The 27680-nt window shown below is 38.5% G+C and overlaps 1 protein-coding gene across 1 annotated transcript; it reads left to right on the forward strand.

Annotated features, from left to right (window-relative positions):
* Positions 1-610: 610 nt before the first annotated feature.
* Positions 611-27264, forward strand: LOC121955143 (uncharacterized protein C14orf132-like). The gene is made up of 2 exons (XM_042502965.1): positions 611-802; positions 27034-27264. Exons 1-2 carry the CDS (start codon positions 776-778, stop codon positions 27262-27264), a joined length of 258 nt encoding a protein of 85 aa, XP_042358899.1. The 5' UTR covers positions 611-775.
* Positions 27265-27680: the final 416 nt, after the last annotated feature.

A 27680-nucleotide genomic window follows, 5' to 3' on the forward strand; every position in this document is an offset into this window, starting at 1 on the left:
CTGACTATACTAATACTTGCACTTCAGATTTTGGTAACTGCTGTTCATATTGTTCATTTATTTCACACTGTTCATACTGTCGTGTATATGTTATCATGTACCTATTACTTGGTATTTAAGAGGTTAAAATTCTGAAAATTAATAAATATTTAATATTCATGATTAGGATTGATGGTGGTCAAAAAAAAAAAAGAAGCTCAATGAAAGTAGAAAATCATATTTTATTTTTTATAGCCTGAATTTGAAAATTGCATTATGTCTGCAGAACTTTGCATGTAGTTTATTGAAAATAATTTTCTGTGAATATTGATGAATATATATGAAATTAATATATATGAATATTTGATGTTGGTCCAAAAAAAAAAATCATTGAAAGCAGAAAATTGTACTAATATTTTTTAAAGCTTGAAAAGCACATTCTGTGCACAGAGCGATACCAGTGTGCGTAATATTAACGCGCGCCCTAAGGGTTAAATACACTTTCCTTTTGATATAAATTTGATCTCTCGCTCTCTCTCTCTCTTACTCCCTCTTTCTCTCTTTATCTCTCTCTCTCCGTCTCGCTGCCTCCCCCTCGCCTCCCACTCCTGGACTCTCTCCTTGCTGTGCACACACTGCTCCTGGAGAAGCCCTCATGTTGCTTCGCATGTAGAGGAAAATGCTCTGGGTCACCTCCAGCGGGGGATCCAGTCCTTTTCAGCGGGAATAGGACGACTCTCGACGCCGTTTCAGGAGGACCAGACGCCGGATAACTATCCTCAACACCCCCGCCACCATGGATCTCTCCTTCATGGCAGCGCAGGTAAAGCCCCCGCACTTAATTCCTGCTTTTCATCGTCCTCATTAACGTGAATTAAAATTTCCGTTGCTAAAAATCAGACAGTGACATTATTGGAACTTTATTTCTGCCTGAGTTGCGATTAAAAAACAGTAGCCAATATTTTTCTATTCCACTGAGATTTGAACCAGTTCAACTACAGCATCTATGTCAGGCAAGTTTGCATTTCATCTTAATACTGAGCCGAATTACACGACATTTTTGACTTGGTTTTCTATAAACATGCTGCATCAGGAAACAATTATTCTGTGAGCAAAACTTTTAGTCCATCTTTTCCAAGTCATTAACATGCTGAAAAATCGTTTGTGATACAATAACTATAGCTAACAGTCACTTTGTAATTTGAGATTTATATGCTCAACCAGGGCCGTAAAGACCGATTTCACAAAGAGGGGGGGGGGGGGGGGCACCTTCTGCAACCTAATCCTCCAGGCAGTGTTGACAACAGTTACCGTATTGACCAATTGGCATATTTTGACAGATGTTTTGATTTATTGAGGCTTTAGCAAGGGGTTGATGGAATTAAATGCAAACTAGCTGAAATCTCAGGAGCGAGCACCTCCTCAGAAACAGATGGTTAACTATAAAGTTTTTTCAGTTCAGAGTTAACCTACTGATGCCGTAAAACTAAAAAAACTAAAACAAAAAACACAACAAAACAAACAAAATTATTGTCCTTAGCAGAGCTACCAGTTTTAATGCTTTACATTAGTTCATTTGTTGATCCAACCAAAAGTCACCAAATTTAATAAATAATAAATAAATAAATAATAAGCCAAATGCAAAACGAGGAAACAAAAGCTCTTTTCAATTAAATCCATAAAATTATAAGGTAAAAAGTCCTTAGAAATACTGTAGCATTAGTTCATTAATAGTATTTCAAGTTAGAAAGCTCATAATTCCATCAAACTCGCTATAAGAAAAAATTGTAGAGGAGCCACTTTAGATATCACACACACTATCACAACATATGCTTTTCAAAATCAAGTTTTAAAAAGCACTATACATTAATATTATTTAATTAAATAATTTTCTACTTTCACTGAACTTACAATTTAACCAACATCAGTCCCAATCATAAGTATCAAATACACATTTATTTGAACCCTTTAAATGCCATATACATATACATATATAGACGCTGCATCATTATATATTTTTTAAATTTATTTAGTTAGTTTTTTATTTTTTTATTTATTTAGTTTTTATATTGATGATCACAGCCTGGGATATGAAATAGCAAGTATTTTCTCCATATGCCAAATGATGTCATCAGGTGAAAAACAGTAAAAATGACACATTTCAAGGCAAAAGCCCAGAGGTACACTTGATGGTGTCGACCATTTAGTGTCCTATGGAGATGACAACATTTACCTCATTCTGCTTTTAAGGCATAGACTTTTTATTTGGTATATTTATATCTAGCATCTGCTTATTGATTTTGCAGAGGAATACAGCAAATCACACCGGCAGCTAACGCACAGAAGTGTCTTTAAATAATTTAATTGTGATCTAATGGGGAGACGTGCACAACTTTAAATTGCATCAAAGCATGCCTAGCATTAGTTAGACTACTGTGAATACTTTTAATCAAGCAATATAACACAAGAGGGTGTGCTTTAACGCCATTTGTGCACTTCCACATCACTGAAGTGCTAAAATGATGTTATAGCACACCTTTGAGTGCAATATTGCTTAATTAAAAGTACAACCTTTTGAGTTATTTTAGCTTTTAGTTATTTTCAATAAGTCAAGAACCAGGTAAAGTCCAAAAGTCAAAATCAACAGCAAAGATATACTGTATGTATTATAATTTCCAAAATTCACAACATGTTGTTATTTTACGAAATTTTATTATATTATATATATGATGCCCTTTAGTGTTTTTAAAAACAGCGTTTTCACTGTGGTCCCAATCATTTAGGCCTATATTTCCCATCAGGCCTAGTGTTGGAGTTTTTAGTTTGCAGTAAATTTTGCTGTTTTATGTCAGTTTGTCAGTGTTTTTAACGTGTCTGTTCAGAACATGATGGTTTATGCTGGTTATTATCATCTTTGTGTTATTTTATATGTTGGGGTGCATTTTGCAAAAAAAACCCAACAACAATTGAATCAGTTTAATAGTAATACTTTTTCATGTTAAACTGTCACTAATTACAATAATGGTTTATCCACATTTTTGGCACAATTTAAACATAAAATATGAATTTAATAACTTCCACAACACCCATTATTGACCGTCTTCAGCACCTGATTCATGCATTCCACTTGAATTCTGTTGCACAATTTTCGCCAATTTTCCTTTTTTTTTTATCGCTCTATTAACAGCTATAAATGCATTTCAGTATTTAAAATATATACTTTATTTATGTCCCCATGCTTTGGTCAACTCTGTTACCTCACTGCAATAAACTCTCCAAAGCGTTCACATAAAAACCATGTGACCTGCACACAGTGATGTCACTTCCTCTCGAAGGAAACGTGAAAGGCAACGTAGTATGCTGTGCTTTTTCTCGTTATTTTGTGCAGAAAGTTGAGGATACCTCAACAGCAGGTTAATTATTTGTCAAATTTGTTACTGTGCCATTGCAGTGAATCTCTGGTGCATTTTTTTAAAAAACAAAAATATGATGAAATGTAATAAGTCATGCTATGTGGTACGTGGCTGGAGGTTATCACACGGCTACAATATGAATACAGACATTTTGTAACTAAAAAACGGATACAGAAAGCTACATTACACCACGAACATTTACCCTTGGTCTTGGCTCACAATCCATGGACTTGCTCATTTTAATACTTTCTGGAAGCCTCCTCTCAAAATATGATGAAATTTCTCAGACCCCATCACATCCCGACCAATAACAACGTGGCAAAACTGTGTGTGAGAGATGTTAGTAACAGAATCCATCCTCTCTTAAGCCGAGTATTAGCAGGGAGCGGGTGAGTTGTGAGGCTGGAATAATAATAAGCTGTCAGCTGTTCTAGACTTGACTGTCCTTCACCGCTGCATATTGGCCTGAGTATTTAATGCTCTTTTGTGGAAGGATTTTCCCCCATCCTCATTTCTTTTCCAGCCAAGACAAAAGAAAAAAAAGAAAGACCTCTAATCCTCGGCCAAGTGACTTTTTTTTTTTTTTTTTTTCAGGTGGTGGGTTGAAATTAATGGGTGCCCTGATTATTTCTGACAGGATGAAGGATTCTCTGTTTATTTATTTATGGTCATAATGAATTCTTCACATGTGAAGAAATCTAGAGTATTAAGGTAGATATAAGAATGTATCCAAAAGCATTTGAAAGGGATTTCTCTCAGACTTAATATGTGTTGGGGATGAATTGAAATAGGGTCCGATGCTGATGTTTAAAACAATAATTTGGCTGGTAGCTAATGCTGTTGTTTTTTTATTATTTTTGTTTTGATGCCTACACACCGCCAACAGCTAAGGCAAAAGTCATTATGTTTTTGGGTTGTCCTCTTCTCAACATATGGCCAACAAAAGAAAATAAAAGTGGGCAATTGCTGTTATTGTTTAGTTCTTGCGCTAAATGATGTAAGAATGTTTTTTACCGTTTTACCGTTTTATGGTGCACACTGTTGTAACGAATCTAACTAATCCACGCCACCCCTGCTGTGGCTGTAATCATAGACTGTATATAAAGATGGACAACATGACAGCTGCCCCAAAGTATACATTTTCAACCTGTATCGCCCCCTGGTGTCTGTCTGTCTGCAGTATAGATCATAAAGTCCGCCCCTCCATGTTAGTGAATGGGACATAGGCGAACTAAAAACTCAAAGTACACACCAAATACATTTTTCCCAAAGATGGTCTCTGTCCCTGAAGGTAGTTCTCATCACCTTTATGTTTGTTCAAGTGTTTGTTTTTATGATAAGCTTTTCCGTCATGTGTGACAGCTGTGACAGCCAATCCCCGTGCTCGTATTCAATGGAGCTGCTCGGGATTGGTTGAACGGGTGTTTTGGCGGGAACTCCCCGAGAGAGGAGATTGCTATTGCGCAGACACCAGCTCTCAATGAAATCACCATCGTAAGATGGCAAAGCCTGTGTCTTGGATATTTTAACTAATACCGTTTCTGACTGTAATACAGAGGGTGGAACCTTTGCAGACTGTTTTTTTCATCAGCAGTACTTTGAGGAGTTTAAGTCACATGGTGGCTAATTGATCAGTTGATCCAGTTGGATTGATTGATGAGAGGGGCAGCTGCTTGTGAGTGCATGCAAACTTAAAGACCTATCAGAATGAACGATCCAGTATTACTTTCACTGCGCCTGACATTTTGATGCTCAGGCTGTGCCCAGAGTGCACTCTGTGCTCCACCAGTGTGGTACTATTAATAACCTAACAGTAGTTGTATTCCAATAGTGCTCCTAGTGAACAGTCCAGTTGCAAAAGTATAAAATCAAAACATGGTGGCGGATGTTTTAATTGTGGCAGGCTGCCATGTATAAATGATTGTCTGGGAAACCCTGCCTTTGTACTTTAATTCTTTTTCTTTGGGTTAGATTCCACTCCCAACTGTTGCCGCTCCAGGTAGCCATTATGTAATGTCAACTTGTCGCAATATTGTTAAAGTCATTTTTAATGATTATCAAATTTAATATCATATATGTATTCCCACAACTCATTTGGCACATATGCACTTTGGCTTTTGGTCCAATACCCACAAAACTAGTGTCATTCCCATCAGCCTCCGACAAACTTTTTGTTCAGTACTAATTGGAAGATGTTAGCATGCAAAAACTAAGATAGTGAGCATGGTGAACATTTCTTGCTCAACAACAGGATATGAACATTGTGTCATTGTGAGCACATAAATCATTTTTACATCGACAACTGCTCAGAATCAAAAACAGACTTTTGCATCCTGCACATAGATAAAGCACTTTGCACCATGCATTTTATGTCATACAGTTTCCATTGCTAATGTCAATGCACTTTTGTCCTCTGTTTAAATTGCTGTTTTGGACTGTTTTGTTTTTTCTCTGTCCTTATTTCTATTATCTGTTAAATGCTAAGGGACTACGGATGTAAATTAGCAGTCCTGCTGACTCCAGCATATTTCCAATTGCATTTTATACTGATGTTCATTAATATGCTGTGTCCCTTTAAAATAAACATATAATATTAATAAACACTGCACATAGCAGCTGGCAAGGGAAGAACGTCCCATTTATGGAAATATATGGAACCACTTTGCAAACAGGTCAATGTGACAGCAGTTGTTATATCAGATAAGTACTGATGACCCCTACTGACACAAGAAAAAATGATGATGCACAACCTGAAAGCCACATTTTACTCTGCCACTGTAAAAAAGACAACGCAGTAAAGATGCTTAAGGCTTTTCTACTTTAAAAGAAAAAGCCAGTGACAGTGAAAGTGGCAGTGTGTCGCAGGAAGAAAAGCCATAAAGTGAATGAGTCATCCAGTGAGCCGGCGGGTTCTCTCTCTGAGAGCGTCTCAAAGAGACAAGGTATGGCAGCCTGTCTACCCACTTAATGGATCCACTGTACAGGAGCCTTAAAGCATCAGACATTTTAGGCTTTTATCCAGACGTGGCTGGTCAAGTGAGGAAATGAGATAATGCTCCAAATGATGCAATGTGCTTTCATCAGGTGGGTCAAGAAGAAGTTTTGTTTGTGAAGTTTCAGGTGTTATCAATGTATTTCAACCCATTACTATGTCTTTAAAGAGCAGGGTTTTCCCACACATTCATTTTTTTGTGGCCACAATAAGAACATCTGCCACCACAATTACATTTTCTATTTTTGGAGCTGGACCGTTAATTAAGAGCACAATTGAAATATATGGAAAACATACTTCAAATGGTGTCTGATGTTCTGCTGCTTCGTCTGTGCCCCCAGTGCACTCTGCACTCTGACAGTGCGATGATATGAATATCATCAACACACTGTCATGGGCACAGATGGAGCAGCAGAACATCAGGTGAAATGTAAAGTGGAACTTTATCATTCATTTTGCTGGTTCTAAAAGTTTGGATTCATACACAAACAGCTTCCCCTCTCATCCACTAATCTGATCTGACCAGCTCTGAACGTATTGACAGATCAGTTGCTCATCCTGTGAATGACAAACTGCTGCTGAGGAAAAAAAAGAACTCATGAAGAGCTCCACCTGTGGTGCGTTCACCAAACTGTAAAAACTTCCAAATTTGAATAGGGGATACAGAATGATACAAGGGGACACACTTATTTACAGGAAAAAAAATGTTGGTGTTGAATTTAATTGAACATCACACACTCCCCTTTCTTTTCAGAAAGAAACCTGCTTAGGTATATAGCTTGCATAATTTCTTTATGAAATGGGATAAATACTAGTGGTGGCCAAATGAAACTTCATGAACCATTTTTTGTTATTTTCTGAGTCAACTAGATGGTGCTCTTGGTTCTAAAAAAAGTCTCAAGGAATGGCAATTATATATCTCTCAATTCTTTGTTGAACAGAGAGCACTATCTGGCGGGCTCAGAAAACAACAGTGGTTCATGAGGCTTCATTTGGCCATCAATAATGTGAGTGTATAATGTGTGAAAACAGCGTGTCATATGGAAAGAGGATCACGTTTATTAATATGCAGATTAAAAACTGCTCATTCAAGTGCTCACTAATGATGAGAAATATAAATATGATGAATGGGGTTCATTATCTTAAGGCAGGAGGCTGAAGTTAAAGGAAGAGGAGTACGCGCTCATTCATCTCCATCCCTGTGATTTGAATTCTATGTTAATTTTCGAAACACTTTTTATTAGATAAAGTGTTTTCTACCATTTATCACTAACATCTGTAAAAAGATCAAATTAAGCAGAAGACAAGTTTCTGGACAGATCATACACAGTAAACTTCTAGTTGTGTAACCACAACAACAAGCAGGCTCAGACTGGCAATCTGGCAAATGCCAAGAGAGGTAAATCCACCTCGTAGACTGCAGGGTAGTAAAGACAACATGAAGCCTCATGGACATAGACTGTCTAAATAATGGCTGTAGTTTCTGTGACATCACCCATATGTTTCTGAGGAGAGCATTTGAAGCTCTGTGAAGGCTCCCCAGCCATCGCCACCTTGGCAATGCCTGACTCCGCCTAACTCCTTGCTAATTCAAAAACAGGCATAGCGTGGATGGATTTTAGGCAGGCTGAATGATGCCAGGTTGCTGAATCATGCAAATCAAACTAGCTAAGGCTAACAAGCTAGGCTATATGCTACCACCACTTCCTGCTTTGGTTGTGTTCGCTGTAGTTACCCATTTTTGGTGATTGGTCACCTTAATTTAATAATGACAGATACATACATTTGGATCTTATATTCAATATCTGTTAGAAATCTATTTGTGTGTAAGTATATACATTTTAAAGATGGACAAAGGTCTTAAAGAAATCTTTACTTTATTGTATGCAATGACTGTCTGTAAACTTAAATTTTCTGACATTCTACTGATTATTTCCAGAGAAACATATGATGAGACAAATGTGCTTTTGGGGAAGCTTAGTTTATCACTGTTTGGAATTTTGGAAGGATCCAAACATCAACCACAAAAATTTGTAGGAAAACATTTTTATACAGCCATCCATCCTTAAAGCTAGACATATAGAATAGTTGTGCTTTGTTCTTCTTTGGCAGAGGGGTATCTCAAAAACCAAAATCATTTTCAAGGATTTTTTCCTCAAGGAAGTCTGCACAGGAGGCAGGTTGGGGTGGTGGACCGGTCAAACAAACACAGAACTTACACTGATTCTTAAAAATGAAAATCTCAATTTTTGCCTCCGCCTTATGTTCCCAAAAAAACACACAGTCTGGGCCTTTCTTTGGAAGAGACAATTTTCACAAAGAGTTCGTACGTAAAATAAATGTATCCAAATTTGTGCATATACCATACATTTTGAAAGACTGCGATCATGTGACCAATGCACTGATGGAAGCAAACAAGAAAGCAGTCCAGAGCAGAGATAAGACATGCTGCTGTGGGGGATGATCACTGTCTAAACTCCAGACTAAACATTTGAGTGATCTCTGAGTCATTTTAACGCACATCATCACCATGTTTCTTTCCCTAAACCTAACTATAGTAGCTACAATTGCCTACACCTACCCTCCGTAACTGTACATTAAGGATGTAACGTCATTCGTGGGGCACTAATTCGTATATCATATGAACTGTTGTGCATGCATTTTCATACAACATTGTACGAACTGGTCTATTACTCAAAAGTAAGTCTTTTGAAATCAGCGTTAAACTAACCAGGGAGCCAATTGAAGGTGTATAACAACAGGCATAGGACAGTAGTCTAGGAGAGAGAAACATATTTAGTGTTCTGTAAATCAGCAGATGACATATGCTGTTTTAGACATGTTTGTAGTCTTGGGTTGGTTGAATATGACTTGACATTACATGTCAAACAGCTGAGTCAGTGAACTCTGGGAGCCTAAATAGACCAACCTCTGACTTATCATTCAGTGAGCGAATAACACAAAGAGCCTCGGAGCTTGAACTGTTCCTGTCAGACTTAAGTGTACGAGAGCACAGAAGCGTCTTTGCTCCTGTCTTACATTTCAGACATGTAAGTGGCCTTCATCTTACACTGAGTGAGCAGCAGGGCTCTGGCACGTTGCCAGAGGCCCCTCTGCAGCGGACACATGGCTGATGGATGGATGCACTCTCATAATATATGATGCTCTCGAGGACAGTATCTGTGTTCTCTCTTCGACAAAATCTAATGTTTTACTTTTTTAGAGTGGTCAGTCTCACTAAACATATGATTTCCCTGCAGCAAGTGATTTCTTAAAAACTTTAAAAACTGGAATTAGGCAGACTGTGCTAAGCTGAATGACCATCACGATTCAGTCCAAACTCGTGGCATGTTGCCGCTCTGTCAGTGATCTTCTGCATCCACGTTTTAGGTATTCATCTGCGTGAGCTGTTTACACTCCAGGATGCTGTAACTGTGATGTCAACAAATGCACATAGCGCAATTACGTCATGGTGGGATGACGCAGTCTCTTACCGTGATGTCACGGCATGCTGAAAGCAGCATGGTCCTTATGTTTATGTGACAGCGTGGACTGTCATGATGGTTGGGAACAAAGGCAACAAAGTCACAGACGGTTAGGTTTCGGCAAAAGAGGCACATGGTAAGGTCTAAAAAAAAAAATAGCCACACACACACACATCCCCACAGGAAGCAAACTCTGGAATCTGCACAAAAGTCGTTTGTGGGACCTAACCAACTCCCCACTGACCCACCCTGTAAGCACACTGGCTCCATCAGCAGTGCATGACGGTAACCTCGCTGAACCGCATCATGTTACAGACTTGCAGCGTCCCACATTTGTAAGCACTAATTCCACTCATTTATGAAGTTGTGCAAGCTCCTGCTTTGTCAACAGCACCATTCTGCAAATATTTCACAGTAAAATGCCTTTTGGCAACAACTGATGAAATTCTGTCAACAGAGACGTTGGCACAGGACTTTTATTTTGAAATGGGAGGAGGAAAGTTGGAGTATATCTCTGTGGCAGAGAGAGACTTTCAAACTGAGTATAAGGTGAATTAGAGTCAATTTAATTATCAAAATACCAAGGGTGCCACAGGGTTTCACACTTGGTCCATTTTTTTTTCCTTTATATGCTTCCCTTAGGACACCTTATCAGCCACTTTAGGGGGATATCTTACCATCATTATGCTGATGACACACAAATATACTTAGAATATATAATTAAATGGCTTACTTCAATCAAGGAAAAGATGACTTGCAATTTTCTGCAACTCAATTCAGACAAGACAGGTAATCATTTTTGGCCCTCATTACCTTGCATGCAGATTAAAACAGTTTATCGGTCCACTGGCATATAATGTAAAATCTACAGTGAGAAATCTTGGTATCGTATTTGCCTCCCAGTTCAACTTTGAACCATATGTCAATAACGTTATTCAAAGCTGCTACTTCCACCTCAGAAATATTGCAAAAATCAAATTAGCTGTGTCCTCTTCAGACCTTGAAAGGCTTATTCACACTTTTGTGTTCTCACATTTTGACTACTGCAATGCATTATTTACATGCCTTACATGCAAAACATCACTGGCCTGGCTTCAACTTGAGCAAAACTCTGATGCTCAAATTTTAATTGAATTGATTTTAAGATTCTTTTAATTGCTTTTAAGGCCTAACATGGTTTAGCTCCAAGATATATATTCGAACTCTTAACCTCATACGTTCCTGGTCGGGATCTAATATCTTCTAGTCTTCCCTCGTTAGGCGTCCCAAGACTAGTAACTAAAGGTGATTGGGCTTTTGCCATCAGGGCCCCCATCCTCTGGAACTCCCTGCCTGAGCAAGATTAGGCATGCCAACACACTGCCTGCTTTTAAATCATTGCTTAAAACAGATTTTTACAGGAAAGCTTTTATTTAAATGACTGGTTTGCACATTTGTAATATGGAAATTTTGTTTTTATGTCTTTTACACTTTTATCTTAGCTTCTAACATTGTTTTATTTATTCTATTTGTATATTTCATTGCATATTCTTTGCACTTTGTAAAGTTGTTTAGATACCTGCTATACTAATGCTATACTAAAAGCTTATTCATTATTATCATTATATGGAAAAGCCCTAGGCCATCTGACCACCCTCCAGTGTACAATAACAATGTCACCATTTCTGTCTGAACGTGATCTCATCTGATGCCGTCCAGCCTTGTTTTGCTTGGACACAAAAGATGGTGTTTGGCGTCACGAAAGCGCCACGATTTGACGACTTTGGAGTGAGAGCAACGGCTTTAGTTTTAAGTTGTAATCTTTGCCTTCATCCTTCATCAAACAGGTCTGAGGCCCTTCTGAGACGATGAATCACTCTTTAAATTGACTGGTCTCGTTGTAAAATGTTCTGGTTAATCTAAAGGTCGATGTCAAGGCCAATAAAATGTTTAAATCCTGTTTATTTACCAACAAAAAGCATTCACATAAGATTTATAACCCCGCTGGGTGCTATCAGCTCGTTGCAGTGTCACACCAGCCAAAACATTGAGCAGGGAGGAGGAAGGATATCTCCTTTATGATGTTATCGGTTCCAGATGTATTATATGTGGCCGCACGGCTTCATGATGCCAGAGCTCATTCATCTTCAATCCATTATCAGTCCCCGCTCATGGAAGGACAAATGAAAGGTGAATGAGGTGTCTCGGCCGCTGTCACTGTCTGCTTCCCCAAAATGCTCAGCTGATGATAAATATGTCTGAGTGATATCATGTCAACATTTCCGTTGCCACAAGAGCTAACCTCTCCATCGGCCCCAGTGTTGCTTTGAAGGAGAGGCTCATCTCGACAGCTGATTTGTGACATACAGTCAGTGTGTAACAGGTGGTAGTGCTGAGGCTGCATTCTCATGCAGACAGGCTTCATAGGCTCATTAGTGTGGTTGCAAGTATATGTAATGTTTTTTGTTTGCCCTTTTTTTATACATCTTTTACGTACTATTATCAAAAACGAGATGCCTGCCATCTACAGACCACTGTTCCAGACCAACAATCAGCAAAACTGATTGTTTTTTGAAAGGATTTATTGCAGTTTGTAAGTCATGAAAGGTGTTTTTTTTTTTTACATTGCTGCTCCAAACTGGGTATTGCAAGCCAAAACGTTCTCTTTTCCTAACCATAGCTTTGTGTTTTTTGTGTCTAAACTGTTAAAGTACACTAAGTGTTAAAATAAAGTTTCAATGTATCTGCTACATTATAATGTACAAATTAGGGACGTCGATGGTTAACGGTTAACAAGCTCACAGTGAATAAGCAAATGAGGTGTGCTTTTGTACCTGCAGAGTTCCAGTAGTGACCATTTAGTCACATTTGTAACCATGAGGCATCAGTGCGGCTTTTAATGATGTAAGAAGTATGAACCTGAAAGCTTTTTTTTCCAGCTCACACTGAATAAATCCAGAGTTTAGTTTTCATCTAACTCCTTACCTGCTTCTGTTGACCAGAAGCTTTAAGTTTACACCAAAAACATCAACACTTCCAGCCTGAGACGAGATGGGTGGTTCAGAATAAAAACATTCGTACATCCATTTTGGTTTATTCCATTTTCACAGTACTTTTTAACTTTATCATAACAACAGTTTTTTAATGCTTTATAAAAATACCTTTATCTTTATTCTAACATCATTTTAACTTTATTATATTACTTCTTTTTTCAACTTTATTACAACAGTACTTCGATTATTATTATAACGGTACTTTATTTATCTTTATTATAACAGCACTTTGTTTAACTTAATTATATCAGTACATTATTTATTTCTATTATAACTACTTTAACTTTATTATAGCAGTGCTTTTTTGAATGTATTATATTAGTACTTTGTTAAATTATTATATTATTATTATTATTATTATTATTATTATATCCTATTGTAACTTTATTACATCACTAATTTATTTAACTGTACTTAATTATATCACAATACTTAATTATATCACTTCTCTATTTAACTTTATAACAACATGTGAATTCATTTAACTTGATTATATTAGTACTCTACATAACTTTCTAATATAACAATAGCTACTTTATTTAAATTAATTATAACAAGTTTATTTCCATGGTAGTGAAGTATTTAAGTAGTCCCCTCCCTGAGCTACCACCTTATCGTGGTGGAGGGGTTTGCGTGTCCCAGTGATCCTAAGAGCTCAGTTGTCGGGGGCTTTATGCCACTGGTAGGGTCACCCATGGCAAACAGGTCCTAGGGGAGGGACCAGACAAAGTGTAGCTCACCGGACCCCTTTGATGGGCCCGGCCAGACCCAGCCCGAAGAGGCGACGTGGGAACTCCTTCCTGTGGGCTCACCACCCATAAGAGGGGCCAAAGGGTTCAGGTGCTGTGTGAGTTGGGTGACAGCTGAAGGCGGGGACTTTCGCAGTCCGATCCTCGGCTGCAGAAGCTAGCTATAGGGACATGCAATGTCACCTCTCTGGCGGGGAAGGAGCCTGAGCTGGTGCGCAAGGTTGAGAAGTTCCAACTAGATATAGTCGGCCTCATCTCGACACACATAGCGTGGGCTCCGGGAACCAGTCTTCTCGAGAGGGATTGGACTCTCTTCCACTCTGGAGTTGCCAGAGGTGGCAATACTTATTGCACACTCACACTCCTCCTCCCTGGTAAGGTCTATTCAGGGGTACTGGAGAGCAGGGTCCACCAGAGAGTCGAACTTTGAATACAGGAGGAGCAATGCGGTTTTCGTCCTGGTCGTGGAACTGTAGACCAGCTCTGGACCCTTGGCAGGATCCTTGAGGGTGCATAGGAGTTTGCCCAACCAGTCCACATGTGCTTTGTGGACTTGGAGAAGGCATTTGACCGTGTCCCTCGAGGAGTCCTGTGGGGGTACTCCAGGAATATGGTGTATCGGACTCCCTGACATAGGCAGTCCATTCCCCGTACGACCCATGCCAGAACTTGGTCCGCATTGCCGGCAGTTAGTCGGACTCGTTTCCGGTGAGGGTTGGACTCCGCCAGGGAAATGCCCTTTGTCACCGATTCTGTTCATCACTTTTATGGACAGAATTTCTAGGCACTGCCAGGGTGTTGAGGGGGTCTGGCTTGGTGACCTCAGGATTGGGTCACTGCTTTTCGCAAATGATGTGGTCCTGTTGGCTTCATCAGACCTTCAGCTCTCACTGGATCGGTTCGCAGCTGAGTGTGCAGCAGGGATGAGAATCAGCACCTCCAAATCCGAGGTCTTGGTTCTCAGCTGTAAAAGGGTGGAGTGCCTCCCTTTCCAGATCAGGGATGAGATCCTGCCCCAAGTGGAGGAGTTTAAGTACCTCGGGGTCTTGTTCACGAGTGGGGAAAGGATGAAGCGGGAGATCAACAGGCGGATCGGTGCAGCATCTGCAGTAGTGCGGACTCTGCACTGATCTGTCTCGGTGAAGAGGGAGCTGAGCCTAAAGGCAAAGCTCTCGATTTACTGGTCGGTCTTCGTTCCTACCCTCACCTATGGTCACGAGCATTGGGTAGTGACCAAAAGAACAAGATTGTGGGTACAAGCGGCCAAAATGGTGTAGGGTGGCTGTGCTCTCCCTTAGAGATAGGGTGAGGAGCTTGGTCATCTGGGAGAAGCTCGGAGTAGAGCCGCTGCTCCTCTGCATTGAGAAGAGCCAGATGAGGTGGCTCGGGTAGGAGACCCGGCGGAAGACCTAGGACACGCTGGAGAGACTATGTCTCTCAGCTGGCCTGGGAAGAGCCCTGGGATCCTCCAGGAAGAGCTGGACGAAGTGGCCGGGGAGAGGGAAGTCTGGGCTTCCCTGCTTAGGCTGCTGCCCCCGTGACCCGGCCCCGAATAAGCAGAAGAAAATGGATGGATGGATATTTTAGTAGTCTTGTAAATAGGCCATATCAGCCAGCCCTACCTGAGGGGAACATGAATATATGTCTCTAATAACTGTCAGAACTAGTTGTAAATATATTTCAGTATAGACCATCTTTAGAATCATGTTGATAGAATGACTTGTAAAGAATGAGACAGCCTTTGTCTCTTTTGTCATTGATGAGGTAGGCAAACACTGACACTTCCTAAAATGACTGACCGTTTCTTTAATATTCCTGTCTGTGCTCTCACAAATGACTTAAGTACGACTTGTGATCTGGAGGACCACTTCATGAGGGGGTGCTAAGCTTCACGTTAAGCTCTGCTACATGTGAAACAGAGAGGAGAAAAGACACAATGACACGTCTGTATTTAGCAGAGCAGTGATAATAAACTCATTATGGAAATAAGACATGCCAAATTATCGAATACTGCAGAACGTCAATATGACAAATGACTTCGGCTCTTTAAGTGTCAGCCGCTCATTTTAGAACTTGTGAAAAGGCCATCCACTATAGATTATCAGGGTAGAAATACAATAATTGCGCCACTGTTTTCAAAATTAGCTCTTGGAAGTAGAAGATGATTAAACGCCTGGCGCAGTGTGTTTCTGAGTATCGCTAAGGAAAGAAAGGCAGCAGTGTTTTGAGATAATGCACTTATTAAAGCTTTTTTTTTTTGTTTGTCATTTGGAGGAAGCTCTGGAATACAGATCAGGTTCTGAATGTGAGCGGGCATTACCATTCTGCAGGAATGTCGCGTGGATTTTAAGGTTCCCACAAATGAAAAGTTACAAGCTTTCACTAATGGAATTCAAAGAGAAGAAATGTGGAGAAAACAAAAGCAGCTGGCTGTTGTGCTGCAGATCAGTCAGAGTCCCTCGAGGTATTACAAAACACAAAACATGAAACAGTGCGCCGCAAACTGTTGTTTGATGAAACAACTTTCATACAGATTACTGAATTGTTTGGTTTTTCCCCTGAACAGGAATACAACAAAATCAAATCTGACGTCTTTTCTGGACTGTTATCGACTTCCTCCAGCTTGTCCAGGAGGAACCATTTGTTCCAATATTGTTTTGTTTGTTCTACAGTTTATTTGAATTTAGTTTTGGAAGGCATTGTATGCATCAATAAGATACCGCACACTGCATGCAACAGTACATACTTTGCAAAGGCAGCTGCTGTACAAACTAATGATGGTAAAAAAAAAAAAGTATGCAACCCTGGGCCTCACACAGCAACATTCTCCTACATTTCTCTGATATTTTCTCCTTGTGGTAAGAGAAAATACAAGAGAAGTCAACTCCAGATGCACCAAACATTCTTAACCACCCAAATTTGGGTGGTCACGAGACTGGAGAGATTACACTAAAAAAAGAGAAGAACTTACGCAGTAGTGAAACTGATGCACTGTTACATAAACTTAAAGTACATGTGATTTCAGGGAAATGTACTTAAGTATTAAAAGTAAAAGTTTATATTCTAAAAGGTTTAAATAAATTGAATAAGTGAACAGTATTTAAATAATTAGAAGACAAAGCAAGTCCTCGTACATACAGTATATATGAGAAGCTGCAAAAATGTTTATTGCATTAAAAATGATTTACACATTGAAAGAAATAGTTGCCAATTTAAGACAGAGATTTAGGGCCACATTGCAGGAAACAAAGTTTTGGGGTTTTTTTGTTTGTATTTTTGAGAATTCAAGAATAAAGTCAAAACGTTGGGGTTGTAATTTTACCAGAATCAAGTTTTAGTTTTATGAGAAAAAAATAGTTTTGAATTTATGAGAATAAACTCCTAATACAACAAGAATATCGTCACAATTTTAAGGGAAAAAAGTCACAATTTTATGAGAACAAAGTCATAATTTTATGAGAAAGGGGATATTATACTATGGAAATAAAAATATTGCCAGCAAACTATAAAACAGGCAAGAGTGCAGGCTGTATCCTTGGCAACCACTGTTGCCGGTGTTGTGCCAGCTAACAGCTAACCTGTTGACCTTATAACTATATTCTTGAAATCTAACTTTTTTATTTTCTTTAACATGGCCCTAATCCTCCATCATAGCAATTTATTAACTAATCAACTAAATCTCTCAGCTGCAATTGTAGTTTTCCAATAATAGAACTGGAGTAAAAAAGTAAGTTTCCCTCTAAGGTGTAGTGGAGTACAAGTAGAAAGAGTCATGAGATTAAAATACTCCAGTACGGAAAAGTAACCTCAAATTTGTACTAATGTACAGTACTTCAGTGAATGTACTTAGTTACATTCCAGCTCTGATCAGCAGAGGGACGCAGAGTAACTGAAATTACTGAAATTAAGTGTAGTATGATCCCTTTAGCCCTTAAATTAAATAATTCAGTCATTATAAATTACTCAAAAACTTCATCAAAATTTGGTTAAATGATTTTCATGCATTTTTAAATGTTTCTCAAAAATAAAACTTATTTTTCCTTGTGTCGGACAACAATTTGTGGATCATGAGAGATGTTTTTCTCTTATACCACTTCTAAAATTTTCTTTTCCCTAAGAGAGGAGCAAAAATAAGAAAACAACGGGGAATCCCCAAAATCATATGTACGAACAAAATAAGAACAAATTGTGGACACAAGCAAAAATAAGAGAAAATTCATTCTTATAATGTTTCTTGCATGACACCTGTGTCTTTAATTTGTTGTCCACCACACTTAGAGCTACATTTCCCTTGATGCTTCGCCACACAGGTTCAACTGATACAAGTGTTCTGCATTAACACTGATCAAGTGATGTTCTTCTAAGCTCTGCAGTACAGCAACCTCAGGCTGCTCGTTTCTGTCTTGAAGGAGGTCCACCAAAAGCTTGCACTAAAAGATCTTATTTTCTACTTTATTAAATTTATTTTAAGAGAAAAAAACAAGTAGAAATGCACCTTGTTGTTGACTAAAACCCAATGCATTTTAATAAATCCATTGTGCTGGAGTACAGAGCCAACACAACAGAATAATGTTTTACCAAGTCCTCACAGACTGCACGGTACATTGTGTTTTGAGAACAACAGAAAGTGAGCGCTCGGCCTGCTCTCAGTGTACAAACAGCTGCTGCAGGCTGTGACTCTGTGGTAGGACGCACTGCATCATTTCCTCATGTGTTGGCCCCGCAGGAGACACATAGAGGAGCATTTAAACCACAGAGAGCACTTAAACCCCCCATGACTGTCATCCAACAGGAGGCTAATATGTTGCCCGTAGCAACACCACGATGTTCAGCCTGTGTGACAGCTGCCTTGTAAAGTGCTCTGTGAGTCCATATGGATCAGACCACCAGGAGACAGACAGTGATACAAACACTGTGAGTAACATTAATACCTGATCCTCCAATGACACAGTGTGGCTGTATCAACTAATTCATTCTTTTCCTCATATGATGTGTGAGGTCTAACTCACACATCACACGCCAAAGCTGCTAAAACCTTAATGAAATTCTACAATATACTCATGGAAAATATTAAAAATGATTTACCTTGTAAAGGTAATTTTGCAGAGATAAAAAATGCATTTTAGCAATCTTCTTATTGAAGTTTTCAAATTAAGTTCAATAAACAATTAAAAATTGAACTTTATTAATCTATTATTGATTCATTTTTTTCCCAGACTGTAAAATGATGTTTTCTGACCATTTTTGTGGATATATTCAGTGCTACTGGTTTCTTTAGGACCCTGGCTCTTTTTTTAAAGATTTGTTTTTGTATTGGAACATGATGTGTTGTGTAAAACAGCAAAAAATGGGTATGTTACCTAGAGACAACATGAGTTGTGATGTTTTAGAAGATGCAAAGCGATAATGTCCAGGAAATCCGTCTAGTTGTTTGATTTTGAAGGCAATATTAAACAATTAATTTGAAGTTTTGGCATATCCGCAGTTGGTGATGAATTTGGCATTGAAACAGATGTTTTGTGACAGCTGATTGGCTCAGAGTGCATCTCAAGCTGTTGCCATCCTTTCTTGAATAAAGAGAATATAATTAAAAAGTAGTAATCAATTTGTTTTTAAGAAGGGAGCTGTTGCTTCTTTTATTTTGTATACTAAAGCTGATTAGAAGCCAAGTAAGACTGACCGATTAAGCCGGGAATCACTTTTGTTCACAGATTTAATTGAATGAATTTGAATGATTCCATCAAATAGCAAACGGGATTAGGAGTCTGTCAATCTTTGTGAAAATGCTAATCTTCTTTTACCTCGATTAACTTTCAGCTGTGTTTGGTAAATAGCATGTGCAAACAAGACATTTCTTAAATCTCCGCTCTCAGTTTTCCATCCTTGCGAGAATGCACTCAATCGTAATTTGACAGACACCGTGGTAACTGAATGGAGTGAATATTTATAGCAGCGTTCGCTTGTGGAGCTGTGGCAGTGACAAATGGCTGAACTGGGGGAGTGCAGAAAATCAACAAGATGAGGCTGTAAATCCAGGTTGTGTGTCCAGGTCTGTCTGGAGCCTCCAGCCTCCCCTGTCCTGTTGATGCCTCCTAATTATCGGCTGAGTTACAAGTTTGCAGGCTGCCCATCGGGGATCCAATACGTGAGATTCATTTGTTGTGGTCAGAAAGCCATTTCACAAAGCTGCTGTGGCTGTGACGGACAAGTCTATTACCCAACATGCAGCTTCCAGGGCCGGCTCGGACAAAACTTTTGTACTGTAGCACAAGTGAATGGCCAGCCTATCACCAGAGTAGCTGCAATGTATTACCACTGGATGTAAAATCAGCTTAGTGGCCAGAAGAAAATGTTTCCCTTGTGGGATTTGCATGTTTCCTACATGTCATCAACATGTTCTCATCCCAACTCGTCACATGGTTCTGCTCTGTCAGCGACCTTCTACTTATCATGTTGTAGGTACCGTGACATTGCTGCATTTCTATCAGGGATAGTGTCAGTAAAAGCGAGTGAAGATGATCTTTTCCTAATCTTAAACTTAAGATGTAAGTTACACAATATCGGTTATATAATAATGTACAAATTTAATGTATTTGTGGTTTGCAGAACTGACGATGTCCTGGTGCTTAAGGTCAAAAAGTGGCTCTGTTTTACTCAATGCATAGTTTCACTAAAACTTGTGATAAAAATGTTTCCAACCCCAAACCCGTGTCAGCCTTAGCCATCAAAAGAAAATCCCAAGAATCAATCAAGGTAGGTTCTGTGCCTTAACCTGTCCAAACTTAAATCATCAAGGTGGCAGATCAGAAAATGATCATATGAATTATTTTTTGTCGCAGAGATCTGTAATGGCTTTGGAAGGCAAGGTCATAGCAGTGTATTTCATTTTGTAATGAGCGCTCTGTTTAATTTAGGTGTCCCCATTGTAATTCCAGTCGGCCAGCAAATACAATACCAAGACTTCCACATGTGGTTCCCCTAAACAAAGTGCTGCCACTGTGAATGCCATTAATTACACCTGTCAAGACATCAGAGGCACTAAAACCTGACCCAGGACCCAAAGCAGACCAAATATACTCGATTTAAAGACATGGAGGCTCTTGTTTTACTGCACTGGGTCTTGCGTCTGTAACAACATGTTCTCATCCCAAGTCGTCTCGTGTTGCAGCTTTGTCAGTGGGCTTCCTTGTCCTTGTCACATAGTGGGGCTATGCACGGATGGTTTGGTTTAGGCAACACAGGTGGTCACAGGTGGTTAGGTTTAGGGGAAGGAGGAAAATGGTAAGGTGTAAAAAAAAAAAAAAAGCATCACATTTAAACAAGACGCAAACACAGAACTCCTGCATCAAAGTTTGGATTTGTGGGACCCATCCACCACCCCTTCTGTCCGCCAAATACCAGCAGTGTGACAACCTAATGCTGTCCTGTCACATGTGCATGTGACTGGTTCTGCCAGGCCATGCTCTGATGCTGTCCGGTGGCGTTCCATGCCCACACGAAAGGTGGCTTTTGGTTCACAACCTGTTTAACATCCCATCGTGAGCTCTAATTTTCTTATAATACATTATTAAAATTACTGATGCAAAGATTTTTGAAAATATTTAAATCAAAATAGTGCAAATTTAAAAAGTTGCCTGTTTTTTCCACCAAATGATAAAAAAGTATCAATAGTGGCATCGATAAAGACTTGGATGCTGAAGGAGTCTCTGTAATGGTAACAATATCAATAAAAATGAATGATCCCCATCCCAACTCCTAACCCCTCCACAGCTGCAGCCTCCTGTCCAAATATGATCACTTCTGGCTCCATAAAACCAAAATTGCAATGGCCATAATGGGGAACTTCAAAAACAGTCCACAAACCAATGGGTGACATCACTTTATACAGCCTATGAATTTTCATAAATGTGGTAAAAGACTGAAAGGAATGAGGAAATATTTTTGCAGATATTTGTTGATAACGAACATGGCCTATGCAGCATATGCAATTTATGTAACTGCTTTGCATAATAGATGCAAAAATAAATGAGTCAGTATCTCCTCTCTGTTAGTTTGGAGACAGAGAAGAAGAAGAATTGTTTGGGTAGACTTAATGGTTTAATGGTGTGACGTTGATGTGTGTGTTTATCATGAACTCTAATGGCCCAAAGTGAAACTCATTTAACACTGCTGATGAAGGAAATTAGTGACAGAATGAAAATGCAAGTGGTTCGATGTTCTCAAGGTGACATCAGCAGCACTGATGGTCCTTTCTAAAGCAAATCAGGAACTTTCTTAACAAAGAGCAATGTTTTCCCTGGGCTGATTGCTTGATTGTGTGCCTCCGCAGGTTTCGGCAGTGCACCACTGCAGAATGAATAAATGGGAGATGCTGGAATTAATTTTTGGCATTATGTTGGGCTTAAAAAATACATATATTTGGCCTGGCAGCCCACAGTGCCTGTACAGTTATGGAGCAAACACACTGAACAGTGTAAAATACTGATTACATGTCATGTTTTTATATCATGACTTTGTGGGCTGATTAGAAATGTTTTTAAATAAACTATACCATATGCACTTTATCTTCAGGGTTGTTCTGCAAAGATAGTGTCCTTTTGGGCATTCTAGTATGTTTCCTGTCATTCAAATAGCATTACTTCAGTTTCTCTGTCATTAACAGGTGTTAATGCTCAAAATCAATCAAATGGAAATGTGATCTGTCTACCGCTGATTCCGTCACAGCACTTTGCTTGATAAGATCAGCAAGAAACTCAGTGACCTTACCTTAAACACACAAGAAAAGTAAGGAATTTCATTCCAAGAAATCAAAAAGGGCATGTTTTGAAATTCCTACAAAAAAAAAATAACTCACATGCATTATTTATGAAGTTATCAAATCAAAACAAAAAGTTAGCAAATGGTTAACTCCTAGCTACTAAAGCAAGGATATACTCATGGACAGTGTGAACAAAGTGTGGTTTTAGGCATGTCAGCGTAATTTGTCCTACCACTTCATCCAGACCAAAATATCAACAAGTCCAAATTAAACTCTAAATTAAACTACAGAATGCTTTGTTTATTTATGTCCTCTATTATGACACATATCACTATTTTCTGACCTAACGTTCCTATAGATGACAGCATGTATGTATGCCTTTCAATACTGTTGGAAAAAAATACATTGGTTGTATGTTTAGAAAACACTATGCTAACACTAAGGTTTGATGAGTTTTCAAGCAATGCAAGGAAAAAAGTGTGATTTCTGTTAAAAAGAGTACAATGGTTATGACAGACGATAACATGACTGTCACGGCAATAACTTTGTAAAATGTAAAAATTCAGTCTCATGCAACAATTGTTTCTTTAAAGTATTCATGCTGTATCTCTGCTATCATCTTACCATTACCTGAGACAACAGGTATCTTTCAATTACACCACCCAACTGATAACACAATATGTTATGGTGCTACTCTTACCATGTTACTATTTTTACTAACATGCTCAGTTAAGATAATGCCTTTAAAACTAAGAAGAGCCTCAAATCTGTATTCCTGTAAATACGCAGCAGGGGGCGACTTCGTTGGTTGTAAAAGTCGTCTTCAATACAGCATGTTTATTTTGTAAATTATCGTCCATTTCCGGGAAAATAGACAATAAATCAGGGTATGTTTTAGAATGTGGCTATAATGTGATCGATAAGTCGCTATTCAGGTTTTAGTCAGATCCCTCGCCCACTCCTCCACAACTGAAGGCTTTAAAAGGAGAGTACAAACACATGGGTGATATCCCGGTGGCTTCATCCCCTTCTTCCATATAGACAATGCAAGTGCAGTACTAAAGTGGGGAAGTACTCTATTTAATATTTTAATACTGTCTGTTAGCATGACAGCTTCCATATTTACTTTACAATGACTGCTAAAGATGATGACACAATGTATTGCATCAATATGCATGTCAAGGGCGAGAATGTGACAATGTTGTAAAATTATTTTATTGCAGGAGTGTATTGCCTTTAGTCTTATTACTTCACTAGTGACGGGACCTGAGAATTGAGGTCAGCCAGTGTTTTGGTTGCTCAGTCCAACTAAAAGAAGCAACAGTTTTCATGACCATCTCTCCATATACCATCATGGGGCCGAAAATTTGACCATGATGCTAAAAATTTCAAAATGTAAGGAGTAGATATGTAAACTTCACTGAACACATTCTTGCTCCACGGAGAAAAACACCATTTCCATTTTTGGACGCTCCATTGGTTTCCCTTTAGCACCGCTCTCAGGTCAAACCGTCACCATTTTTTATGCTAGAGATCCAAACTAATTTAAGCTTCAGACCATACACTAAAACTCTTCCTGTATCATGTCAGACTGCCTGGCCCCGTTTAGAAGAAGTCACTCTCTACCACCTTTCAGATTCATCTCATGTCTGACTCTTTTTTATTCCTACTTAATTTCCTTGGTTCCACTTCAGTGACTCTCAGTAGATTAGATTCAGATGAGCCCCAGGCACCTCTAAGGGCCACACTCTTGATTTTAAAGCAGATCTGCTTTATAGATAACTCTACATTAATATCAACAGCAGTTAAGGTTTTAAATTTAAAAAAATATTTATATATAAGTAGCAGTTAGATGTTTTTTATGCAGAATGTGTGCCGAGCATACATGCAGAACCCTCCTGTTATCAAAGTTAATTTTCTCCCTTATCTGTCTCAGAAGTTCTCGGAAATAAGCATACCTGCTATTTTTAGTAATAAAATTAAGTTTAATAGTTGACACAAGACGGTTACTTTAAAATGTAACACTATTAACTATTAATTGATATAGCTGCGATTCCGGGAGTCAAACCATCATGGACATTTAAAACTTTAAAGCTGTGTAGGATAAATATCTCTGATGGTTTACGACATCTACAAAGAATAATCATGATGATTGGCGATTGTACTGATGTTCATTTATTTAGGTTCAGGGTTTGCACATTACACACTCTTCTTTGGCAACACTGTCAGTTTCTATAGGCCAACTGCAGAAAAATATTTGGGACATGCTTCAGTGGCTTAGTTAAAAATATCCACAGAGTTTGGCAACATTTGGATAAATTTGGCCACAATTTATGACCAAATCTTTGCAAAAGGCCAATACAATTGTTTGGAGGTAGTGGCGCCCCCTATTGAGTGATTTCAACATAATTTTAGACATGTGGCTCAGCATAAATACTAAACATACCCTGCAAGTTTTGGAATGATTGGACAAACAATAGGTTTTATAGTCCAATTTGTATTAGGTACCTCTTTAGACATTTCCTGCTCAACAGTTGTATAGTTGAGTCTGTTTTTGTGCTGAGTCATGCCTTCTGTCAAGTTCATTGGTCAATATAATCAAATATAATCAACGCAACAAGATATCAACAAACTATCCTTGATAAACTTGCTCTAATGATAATCCACTGAAAACTTTGTTTTTCATTTTTTAGGCCTTAATTATAGCGCCTTTATACAGTTAATTGCCATCATATTTATTCTATTTTTGTAAAATATATATTATATATATATATATATATATATATATACTTTATTTATTTAATTGTTAAAACAAAATGCAATAGTTCCTTCAGTCTCTTCCAGGCAATTTGTTTACATTACACTTCAGTCCATTGCATTTTGTTTTAACAATTAAATTAATAAAGATAACTGAGAGCCTCAAACACAAACATATTCACACAAACCAACAAAGCTAAGAAATGTAAGCAAATTTGCACAAACCAACTAGCAAAAAAATAAGCAATAAAACAAAAGAAAAACAACTCAAGCGACAAAATGACCCAATAAATAAATAAACAAAAATATCAAAAGAAAACAATTAAAAAAAAAAAAAAAAAAAAGAAAAGGGAAGGAAAAAGTAGTAAGACAGGGTAGGTAGGGTTGTTGGGTTTTGGGAAGGCTTGGGGATAGAAGGAGAGTAGGCTAACTTCTTAACATTTTTAGGCAAGGCCAAAATAACAAATCAGTTTGAAAATTCTATCTTTTCATTACACCTTGTTCCATTTATTTATTTGGTTTCTAATTGTAAATGTTAATTTGTCCATGTCTGGAATTTGTTCTATTGCTGATATCCATGTGTTCAAATTTGGTGAATTTGACTGTTTTCATGTTATGGTCACTTGCTTTAAAGCGGGTACACAATATATTTAAGAGGAGTCTATAAGCCGGTTTTATTATTTATTTCAGCTTTTAAATCAAAAATATATTTTAAAGTTGTCTCAACATCTTCCCAAAATTGTTTCAGTATAGGACACCGACAGTCCTAAAAGGCCTCATGCCCACTTTGCAGGCATATTTCCTCCAGTATTTTGATTGTGATATAAAAGGCATCGTATTTCTTGAGCAGTATTTGCACATAACTTCCAATCACTGGTGAAAATTTCATGTGCCTACAACAAACCATCACATGGAAATTAGCAAAAACTGAAAAAAAAGAAGCCAAAGCAAAAACAATAGGGTTTTTTTAGGGGGTTTATAACATTAAAGCTACATAGACTTTTATGCTTTTCATAAATGCTGAAACTGTCACTATATCCACACAGTGGCAATGAGACAGCTAATCTGTCAAAAAATCACATTCCTCTGCCCACTCTATGGAGTGCCTCAGGAAGCTAACGTTGCCCCGGTACCCTTGTCAAAAAGCCTATGGGAATTTTCCATTGGATTCATTGCAGAAAATAAGTTCTGTGTCACACAAACATTCATGATACTTAGATGTTTTGTTCAGAGAGGTAATTTTCACTTTCACTTCCAGGATTTTTGAAGCCTAAATGTAGTTGCCAGAAGTAAAAAGCTACTACTAGGCTAAATTGAACTGCAATACAGTCATGTCGCCACCGCTACGAGGTTGTAAAGTCATGTTCAGTGTGGTACAGCATGATGACATTCTGGGGTCAAATTGATCCATTTGTTAGCAACCGCCGATTTTAAGACACATAAAAGCTTCAAAGTTCTTGAGTATAAACTAACAAACAAGCCAACACCACACAAATTGTAGTACATCACACACCAGCGGGAGCATTCATTGGTCCAGTGCAGTGCAGTGCATTCTGGTAGTTGTAGGTTTTCTATCTCTTGTGCAAAAGCCACAGTCCTATTTCCCTGCTTTCTCTGGTCTTGTGGCAACAATTTTAAATTATTATTTTATATATTATAATATTTGTGTTGTTGTACTGTAGACTATTTTATACTAAGACTGTCTTTCCAGCAATGGAATATTTCTTTCAGTTACCTTAAATGCACCTAAACACTTTTCATGAAAAAAGCGTTTTTATACATTTGATCATTTGCGTGTCTGGTACTATTTGAACAGCATGTTTTAAGGGAATTTAACTACCATGTATTTTTGTTTTCTGTGTCCACAGATCCCAGTGATGACAGGCGCCTTCATGGACTCGTCTCTTAATGATGACTACAGCACCGACCACTCTCTGTTCAACTCATCTGCTAGCGTCCATGCTGCCTCTATGGCAGCACATGGCCAGCCTGAGGAGTCCCAGTCCATGTCCGGGGATGCCATTTGGCTCTGGATCGCAATCACTGCCACTATTGGGAACATTGTAGTTGTGGGCGTCGTGTACGCGTTTACATTCTGAAAGGAACTGCTGTGCGCCGGGATGTTTGAATGAACACGGGATATAGTTTATGGCTAGCTATGAACAGCGATGGGCTGCACTCTCTGTGGAGCAGATGACTCATCAAATGGAATTCCAGCTAGTCACTGAAGGACACATGAGCAAAATTACCCAGCAGTCATCAGTCCAAAGCACTGGGCTCATGATGAACTTCTGCCGGCGCAGTGCAGAAGAATAGAAAAAAAAATTGCAATAGGGGACATAATGTAAAAACGTCCTATTTCCTCAATGTGTTTATGTGCTTCAAAGTGTATATTTTTCCTGTAATTACATATATATACTTGTGAAAAAATGTTTGCTTACAGTAGATCGCTCTCTGCAGGTACAAGGGTGTGTGTGTCAGAAAAAGGGGTCCAAACTGTTAGGGCTCTTAATCC

The sequence above is a fragment of the Plectropomus leopardus genome, chromosome 16 (genome assembly GCF_008729295.1).
Source record: "Plectropomus leopardus isolate mb chromosome 16, YSFRI_Pleo_2.0, whole genome shotgun sequence".
Lineage (NCBI taxonomy): Eukaryota > Metazoa > Chordata > Actinopteri > Perciformes > Serranidae > Plectropomus > Plectropomus leopardus.